General features: G+C 29.5%; 2 protein-coding genes across 2 annotated transcripts; both read left to right on the top strand.

The window, feature by feature from the left end:
• Window positions 1-5,391: 5,391 nt before the first annotated feature.
• LOC129616037 (uncharacterized) lies at window positions 5,392-5,700 on the top strand. The gene has a single exon (XM_055531471.1). The coding sequence runs from the start codon at window positions 5,392-5,394 to the stop codon at window positions 5,698-5,700; it is 309 nt and encodes a 102-aa protein (XP_055387446.1).
• Window positions 5,701-6,279: 579 nt separating this feature from the next.
• Window positions 6,280-6,609, top strand: LOC129616038 (uncharacterized). The gene has a single exon (XM_055531473.1). It carries the CDS (start codon window positions 6,280-6,282, stop codon window positions 6,607-6,609), a length of 330 nt encoding a protein of 109 aa, XP_055387448.1.
• Window positions 6,610-9,599: the final 2,990 nt, after the last annotated feature.

Here is a 9,599-nt window from a genome sequence, read left to right on the forward strand (position 1 = left end):
ATTACCTACCATGCTGCTTGAAGATAAAACTTTAAGTTAAAAAATTTTTATTTTGAGCTTCCCAAAGTTTTCTTTAACTAAAATGCTAAACTTCCCCTCCAAACGAAAACAAAATCTCTTTACAACTTTAAAATCTTTTGCGGCCCACCCTGTTTATAAACAAAGAGCACAAGCATAAGGTAATTCAAGTACAAGTGTGCTACAAAATATGCCAAAATCATGAAATTATGGCGAAATTAATTGAAATTAAATTCGAAAATAAAAAAAATAAAAAAATTTTTTTTAATTTTATTAGCTGATAATTTTTTTATATGACTTTTCGTGCGTCAATGCTTTATGACTATGTGTACAATTAATAATAATTTCTAAAGCATGATATTTAATAATTTGTTCCAATTGTAATTATTGTAATTGGAGGTCTTTTCCAAAAATTTATGATTATAATTACTTGTATATATGCAATAATTTTTAAAATTTTATTATCTATACTTAAATTGGTTTATTGGTTAATCACGAATAACATTTTAAGGAAAGCATGTTTCTAGTTAGTTTAACAATAAAACACAAAAAAAAAAACACTTGATTAAAACTATTTATAGTAAAACTGGCCATAATTTTATAATAAAAACACTTTACTAATACAAAAATAGAGTACTAGCTCACAATAGTTATCATTTGCGATATAAAAACATTATTAAAATTTTTATATGCAATTATTTTCAATTATTAAATTCAAAAATAGCAAGAACCGTGTAAAATACAAATTGTAAGAAAAATTGTAAGGTGCTACATTGGATTGTAGGCTCAATTTTAAAGCCTATCTCAATTTGATGGTTAATAGGGTGAATTTGACTTTAAGTGTTGTCATGAGAGAATTTAATGATCTTTATCGGTAGCGAAACATCTTTATGTTATCTCATCTTTCGTGAGGCTCATTTTAGAGTACGCATGTCAGGTTTGATTTCCTCTTCGTAATATTGATATTGTATGCTGCTTTCTTCTTCCTGTTGTTAATATTAATACGAGTACCGTACTGAAGCTGTGAAGAGGCGTTTTCTTCGTTTCGGTTTTAATATAAATTAGTCGGAACCGTCTTGATTACTCTCTATTAGGGGGTACTTTACATTGGTTTTATTGGGTCGAATTTCTTACAGGGAGATTCCCATTAATTTAAAGTCGGTCGAGCTTTTTAATGTTCCGCGTCATAGTGTGGACAATATAGGATGCACGTGCCAGTGACGCGTATGTTGTACGAAATTAACTTGTATTCGTCGGTTTTTTATACGAACATAAGTAAGAGACTATACGGTAATATACGAACATAGTAAGACTATACGGTAATATTGATTTTGTTTAATTTATTCCTATAGCTCATGTGACTCTCTCTTGCTCATAATACTTGCTCATAATATTACGAATATTATTTGTTTTTCGCCCATTTCCTTTCCCTTACCTTTCCATCTATAAATGATGACGGTTTAGTTATAGCTACTGATAGTCACGTTTGTTTACTAAGTGATGTTTACTTTGCTATGTATTAAAATGCTTGTACTAAGCAATTACCTGATATCTAAATATGCATTTTTTTTACTAACTCAATTCATTTATAAATCTGAAATTAGCTTGTAATTCAATTCTTATAAATATACAAATTTAAATATGGGTACAATAAAGGTTTTAAATGTTTAATTTATACAAAATGATGTTTTAATTTCTCATCTCTCTATTTTGAAATCTCTCATGCATACATGCATATGTATATGGAATATAGAATGAATAAAAGAAAATTTTTTTTTCTTTTTGGAATATTTATTGTAATCCATTAATATCAACTATATTATTATATGTATTTGCTGAGACAATTATTTAGATTGTAAAACAAGGACCATAAAAAACAATTTCATTGTAAAACAATTTTCCCATAATTTTATGCTTATATATTTTATATAGTATCTATGACTATATATATTCTAATATAACATTTTATATTTAATATCCTTTTTGGCTATACCCAGCCAATTTATTTCATAGGGCACCAACAACATAGATATTACCATATCATTTAAATTCGTATGTAATATTTAAAACGAAAATTTCACATAATTTTTCTTATTTTTAAAATCTTTTTAAAAATCAAATAGTGTAATCTAAGTCAAATTATATTTTAGTATATCCTTGTAATATTATTGTATAAAAAATATATAAATTTTAATTGAAAGAACCGTTTAACCTTTTTCATATATTCAACAATTCCATATACATATGTGGAATAGAGCGAATTCATTTTGTTCCCTGTTTTTATTTTACAACAAGAATTTTTGCAAGGATAACATTTTTTTAAATTTACCCATATTGTCCTGTTGTATATAGTGTGCAATTATTTTTCATATGACTTAAACATGCCTTTTTTTTTAGAAACACAGCTTTTTACAAATAACACAGAGAGAAAAAAGGAGATACGCATTGACACAACACAAAATATTGCATGGGTACTCCATAAATTTAAGAATATTTTTAGTAGTGTTAGTAAGGTATTGAAAATTGAAAAAATAAAGATCGGAAAATTAAATTAAAATTAGTATTTGTTACTGCTTCAATTCCTTACGATACTATTTTAACCATAGCAATAGAACAGTTTTAGCGAAATCTTAAAATAAGGCTGATTCTGAGCATTGAATTACTATGTGATAATTATACTTATTGTAAATGCTTCAAAAACTTTATTACGGACACGAATCATTTTGTATGAATCGATTTGTGTTTATACGATCATACGATCGAACTTTTTACGATCATTTTTAATTTGAACACCGAATTTTTTAGTTCCTAATTTCTAGATTGTTAAGCATGTTTTGGTTCTCCGTCATATTTGAAAATTTAAGCTTTAATAACTCTAAATAATTCGTTGAAACTCTATATTACTAAAATTTATAATGTTAACGATATGCACAAATATTTGGCTGAATCCGCCGAAATCAATTTTAAATTGAGCATATTTAGCTTTTATATAAACATTTATTGATATTTACATAAATACTTACATAGTATATAGATATAAGAATTAAACATGCATCTGAACATTATGTTAGTGCATACGAATATACTCATCTATATAATAAAACAAAAAACAAGTCATCTAGGACAACGATTTTTCATGTAAAAAAAAAATAATATTTTTTTTTTTTCGTAAAGTATTAAACAAATTTCCCATGAAAATTCTAAACAGATTATTCATAAACTTTAAATATATAAGGGAATAAGAATATATCGTGTTATTTTAATATACTTGAAAAAAATCTTCACAAATCTATACAAATATTACATTTATGCATTTATTATTTTTACATGCATTGTGCATTGTAAAGGACATGTACACATTAAATTTTTTTTTCTTTTTACAATATATATATATATACACATATATAGTTGTTAAATGATTTTGATGACGACATCAACAATAATATCTACATTCAAACGAACAAGAACAATTTTCTAATTGAGAGAAAAATAATTTTTCCAATGTTACTTCTGCACTTTTTCATAAAAAAAATTTTTTTTTCTCCTTTAATAATAAGGATCCTCTGTTACTTTATGTAATATAGTCCTTTTCTACATGCACATGTTTATTATGTTTGTTCAAAATCATGATGTATACATGGAATATATAAACTGTATATTGGAATGTATATATATGTTTTTAAAATTAGAAATGAAAAAAAATTATACATGGTCGACTGATAAATTGGGAATAATTTACGAGGTACTGTACAAACAAAAAAAAATTCGAGAAATGCTTGTATTAAATTTGTAATGTTTCGGCTTTTATAAAATTCTAGCACTAATATTGCGGTTTTGTCCTTCATCTTAAATTATATTACAGAAAACTTTATATTTCTAGAAGGTATATTGTAGGATTTTACAATGTTGACTAATTTTCCATCAGAATTTCGAACATATTACAGATATTAAGAAAAAAACGCGAAAGTTACTTAAAATACCTAAGTAAGAGATCGCCCGAAGCATACAGAGAATACAAATCTGTGAGAAACCGCGTAAATTCCAACATACGCAGAATAAAAAAAGAACACTGGGAAGCGTTTACTGCAGACATTGAAAGAGATTTGTATGGTGCTCAAAAAAAAGTGTGGGGAATGCTTCGACGAAGGAAAAAGGAGGTAAATGAATATGTGCAAACAAATACTATATCTATTCAAGACTGGGAAAATCACTTTAGAAAGTTGTATGAAAATAGGGAAGACCGTGAAGCAGAAACACTTTTGCCAGAAGTAATAAGTACTTTTATTAGCATAGAACTTGTGGAGAACGCTGTAAAAAGTTTGAAAAATCGAAAGGCAGCCGGATATGATGAAATACCAAATGAGCTAATAAAATACGGGGGCGAAGGTCTTCATCATCAATTGGCATTATTGTTCCAAAAAACCATTACCAGCGGAACAATTCCAACTGACTGGAGGAAGAGCCTCACAATACCTATTTTCAAAAAGGGGGATAAAAGGATCCCGGAAAATTATAGAGGGATAACTCTTCTAAGTGCGGTAATGAAGCTCTTCACAAAAATTCTCCAGAATCTCCTATCAGAAAAAATTATTATGTGTGAAGAACAGCAAGGATTTCAAAAAAACAGATCTACGATAGACGCAATTTTTGTGGTGCGACAAGTAGTAGAAAAATCAATAGAATTCGAGAAACCGGCATTTATGTGCTTCGTGGATTTAACTAAAGCTTTCGACCGCGTCCAACTCAATGATATAATCGAGATATTGACAGCGAAAAACATCCCACCCGAAATAATTAAAATTATCGAAACCTTGAACAGAAACACCTCCACATATATATTAACGAACAACATCAAATCAAACGAAATTCAAATATCATCAGGAATAAGGCAAGGCGATTCTTTGAGTCCATTTCTCTTCAACTTAATAATGGAAAAAATAATATCTGAAGTGAAAAACGCAGGACGTGGCTATAGAACTTCAAAAGGAGAAATAAAAATTATATGCTACGCAGATGATGCCGTGCTAATATCCGAAAATGAAGACGAGCTGCAAAAATTGCTACACCAGTTTTATATTACATCTTCAAAATTAAACATGGAAATTTCGGTAGCAAAAACAAAGTCTCTGGTAATTGCAAAAGAACCTTTAAGATGTAAATTGGCGGTTAACGACAAAATAATAGAGCAAGTAATGTCGTTTAAGTATTTAGGGGTAGAGGTTTCTGCTTGCCAAAACCGAAAAAAAAGAAAATATGCAACAAATAAACAAAGCAGCAAGAGTCAGTGGTTGTCTAAGCGACATTATATGGAAAAACAAGCACATGGGACAAGCAGCGAAGATTAAAATATATAAATCATGCGTACGCCCAATTATGACTTATGCAGTGGAAACTAAGGCGGAGACAAGCAAAACAAAAGCCAACTCGCGTGCAGCAGAAATGAAAACGCTTAGAAAAATAGCAGGACGCACATTGCAAGATAGAGTTCCGAGCGCAGAAATAAGAAACATGTTAGATGTTCAAGATGTGGTAAGATGGGTAAGAGCTAGGAGGCGTGCCTGGAATGAACACGTCTCTAGAATGCAGAGTGACCGCATTGCAAAAATAGCAAGGGATGGCAAGCCAAGCAACACCAGGCCGCCAGGCAGACCACCTAAAAGATGGATCGAGTGCTGGAAATAATTAAAATTATCGAAACCTTGAACAGAAACACCTCCACATATATATTAACGAACAACATCAAATCAAACGAAATTCAAATATCATCAGGAATAAGGCAAGGCGATTCTTTGAGTCCATTTCTCTTCAACTTAATAATGGAAAAAATAATATCTGAAGTGAAAAACGCAGGACGTGGCTATAGAACTTCAAAAGGAGAAATAAAAATTATATGCTACGCAGATGATGCCGTGCTAATATCCGAAAATGAAGACGAGCTGCAAAAATTGCTACACCAGTTTTATATTACATCTTCAAAATTAAACATGGAAATTTCGGTAGCAAAAACAAAGTCTCTGGTAATTGCAAAAGAACCTTTAAGATGTAAATTGGCGGTTAACGACAAAATAATAGAGCAAGTAATGTCGTTTAAGTATTTAGGGGTAGAGGTTTCTGCTTGCCAAAACCGAAAAAAAAGAAAATATGCAACAAATAAACAAAGCAGCAAGAGTCAGTGGTTGTCTAAGCGACATTATATGGAAAAACAAGCACATGGGACAAGCAGCGAAGATTAAAATATATAAATCATGCGTACGCCCAATTATGACTTATGCAGTGGAAACTAAGGCGGAGACAAGCAAAACAAAAGCCAACTCGCGTGCAGCAGAAATGAAAACGCTTAGAAAAATAGCAGGACGCACATTGCAAGATAGAGTTCCGAGCGCAGAAATAAGAAACATGTTAGATGTTCAAGATGTGGTAAGATGGGTAAGAGCTAGGAGGCGTGCCTGGAATGAACACGTCTCTAGAATGCAGAGTGACCGCATTGCAAAAATAGCAAGGGATGGCAAGCCAAGCAACACCAGGCCGCCAGGCAGACCACCTAAAAGATGGATCGAGTGCTGGACATCAACTTCTCAAGAGGCGAACTAATTGGAAAAGAACAGGCTGAGAGGCCTATAAAGAAGAGGAAGAAGAAGAAGAAGAAGAAAAAAACCTGAATCTAATATTTTACAGAAATATAAAAAATTGCAATGAAAATATGCTTGCTTCTTTATATAAACTATAAAAATTTCATATAGTGTCTTAAAGACAATATCAAGCTCATATTCTCTTGGATTTACAGACGTAAAATATTTATATTTGGGTTTAACTTTTCACTTTCTTACAAATTCTATATACTATTTAAATAACACTTAATAACGCCATTTTGCAACAAAATTTATTCGATTCAAAAACTCGGAAATCTAATAGGTATAAATAAAAAAAATTTTCCTTCTATGGTACACTCGCATCTCATATTTCCCATAGTGATTGTTATAAAACATAAATATACTAAATAGTGTCATGGTCTATGCGAATATAACAAAGTCTGTTTACTATTGTTGTGTTAAATATTCAAATAAATGAAATTCAGTAGCCCATATACATAATAATGCAAATAGTATATGAGGGACAACAACTCTAGCAACAATATACAAACCCATATATATTAAAGAACAACAAGAATTGTATGTACATCAATATTGTAGTTGCATAGTATATTTTGGGTGCAACCACCATAGGACACATTGAATAAATTCCACACTATTTCTTTTTCAATATAAACTTTTATAATAAATATTTCAACATTTCTATATATAGCGTACATATACGAAAAGAAGATTATATTCACAAATGTATGTATTCCGAGATTTTAAGTATATTTATAGATATTAAATATCCGAGCAGCAAATAAGTATTAAAGAATGAAGACATTATAGCCTTGAATCAACATGAAGATGAAAAATAAATACACATAATGATATTATTATGTACTCTGTACAATGTATATACAAGATATTCATAAGTATTAATATACATTTACATTATATGTATAGAATAATGTACAGAACATAAGTATATCCAGAGCATATTTAGAATATTTCATTTTATGTTGATTCATTTATTCTCCTCTTAACTTACACATATGAAATAATTCTTTAAGAATCGACCTAAAGTTTTTTCATAAAATATTTTATATAATATACAACGTACATTGTATATATGTTTGAATTGTTATAGTCAACACAGAAGGTATTTAAAATTTGAAGCCTAATTTATAAGTCTGATAGTTTGAGTTAAAAATTCTGTATGTGATATTCTGCAGACATGCAGATTTATGACATGCAGAGAAAGTAATCCAAAATATGTAGAATATTGAAATACTAAAAGTGTTCCACATTGTTTTAAACAGATATTAGCAGCTCTTATTCCGTTTAGCATGAAATAAATTTGGTATTGAAAATTTCATTTGACTAAAATTTAACCAAATGCCAACTTGTCGAAATCTTCAAAATATAAGTTATATTGAATGATTTAGACAAATTGAATGAATTGTAATAATTACAAATTTTGATGGAACAGCTACTGGAATAGTTCAGATTTAGTTTGGATTCAAAATGCTCTCCACAGAATTTTAAAGTTTATCCCACAGTTAGACTGATTTACTTACAAGTTTTTCAAATCATTTTAGTACAAATTTTATGCACCTTCAGAAAACAAAACTTGTAATGTACAAAAGGTTTTCGACTATAAAGAGATTTTAAAGTTTACATATTGTACACTAAAATAACAGAAATTGTGTGCACTTGTATGTGCATAGTTGTTTTCTTCGTTTCTATATTCTAACATTTATTTTATATACGTGACAAGTAAACGACCAATTTGGGAATTTCTATAGAATGTAGTTTTTTTTTTGTGCTGTTCAAGAAATACAGAACAGTAGCACATAAATAAAACCGGAAATAAAATATTTCCTTTCTTGTTGAAAGTGACGGTTTTATAAGGTTAACGTTGTCCTTTAAATTTTTTGTTTTTTTTAAAGACTAAAAAAAATTGTTTGCTTTGCTTTTCTTTTTATTTTATTTCTTAGTTTTCTTTTTAGTTGATTTAGTTTTTAAGAGCGAATTTAATAATGCTATACCGAAAGTCAAGTTAAAAATTTTTAATGCACATTTTTTTGCAATATTCAAGAGTCTATAGTTTAGCCTTACAAAAAATTATAAGTTTGGATTTTTATTAAAATTAAAAAATAATTCAAAATATTTGCAAATCGCAGCTAAACATTAAGCTAAATAGAATCGTGCTAAATTGCAATCTTTGAACAAAGAACAGCAAAATGAGATTATCCAGCGAATTTACTGAATTTTTAATTAAAATACTTATATGGAGATCTTAAAATTTCCATATTCACTACACTAGCATAACAAAACTTGTTTTGGATTTGGTATATTGTTAATATCTTGTGAATGAGAGCCCCATAATCCCAAATGTAATAAAAATTTCAGCTACCTCAAATAAAAATTTTAATTAGAGGGAGGTAAATGCAAACGGAATGATAATTAAAAATAATTTCTCGCTAATCTGCTTTACACGCTATCTTATACCCAGAGCACAACATCTAGCTTATGTCTATTTTATAGAATATTCTACCGACAGCAAGAAAATATGGACAGGTATACTTAGATATAAAAAAAAATTAACTACGATAGGCTCGTCACCTACCTAGTAAACTCAATAACGTAAGAAACTGATGTTCATGCACCAGCCCTATGCTTCTCCCAGGAGCGAAGTCGAAACAACAAAACAAAATAGATATAAAATTATTTAAAATTAAAATTTATTCTTAGTTTACAATCCCTTTCAACGGGCACATAGGAAGGGAAAGAGATGACCGGTAAAAAAAAGGGAGCTTATGTAATGCCACCAAATTTCAAATGTTGAGTTTTTAGTGATCATGTACTTCTCTAAGGTAGGGAAGCGTAAATAAACTATTTTTAGAGAATGTCTGACTGTCGGTCAGGCTGCTTATTTGTCTGTGTCTGCTGGCATGTATCTTAAGTTCAGCTATATCATAGATTAATCAACTTTTTCGACAAAAT

Source organism: Condylostylus longicornis, unplaced genomic scaffold, assembly GCF_029603195.1.
Source record: "Condylostylus longicornis isolate FDR11 unplaced genomic scaffold, ASM2960319v2 ptg000160l, whole genome shotgun sequence".
In the NCBI taxonomy this organism is placed as follows: domain Eukaryota; kingdom Metazoa; phylum Arthropoda; class Insecta; order Diptera; family Dolichopodidae; genus Condylostylus; species Condylostylus longicornis.

Bases quoted from the DNA above. Each gene is read 5' to 3' on its own strand.
- LOC129616037 (XM_055531471.1), top strand. From the start codon at position 5,392: ATGACTTATGCAGTGGAAACTAAGGCGGAGACAAGCAAAACAAAAGCC.
- LOC129616038 (XM_055531473.1), top strand. From the start codon at position 6,280: ATGACTTATGCAGTGGAAACTAAGGCGGAGACAAGCAAAACAAAAGCC.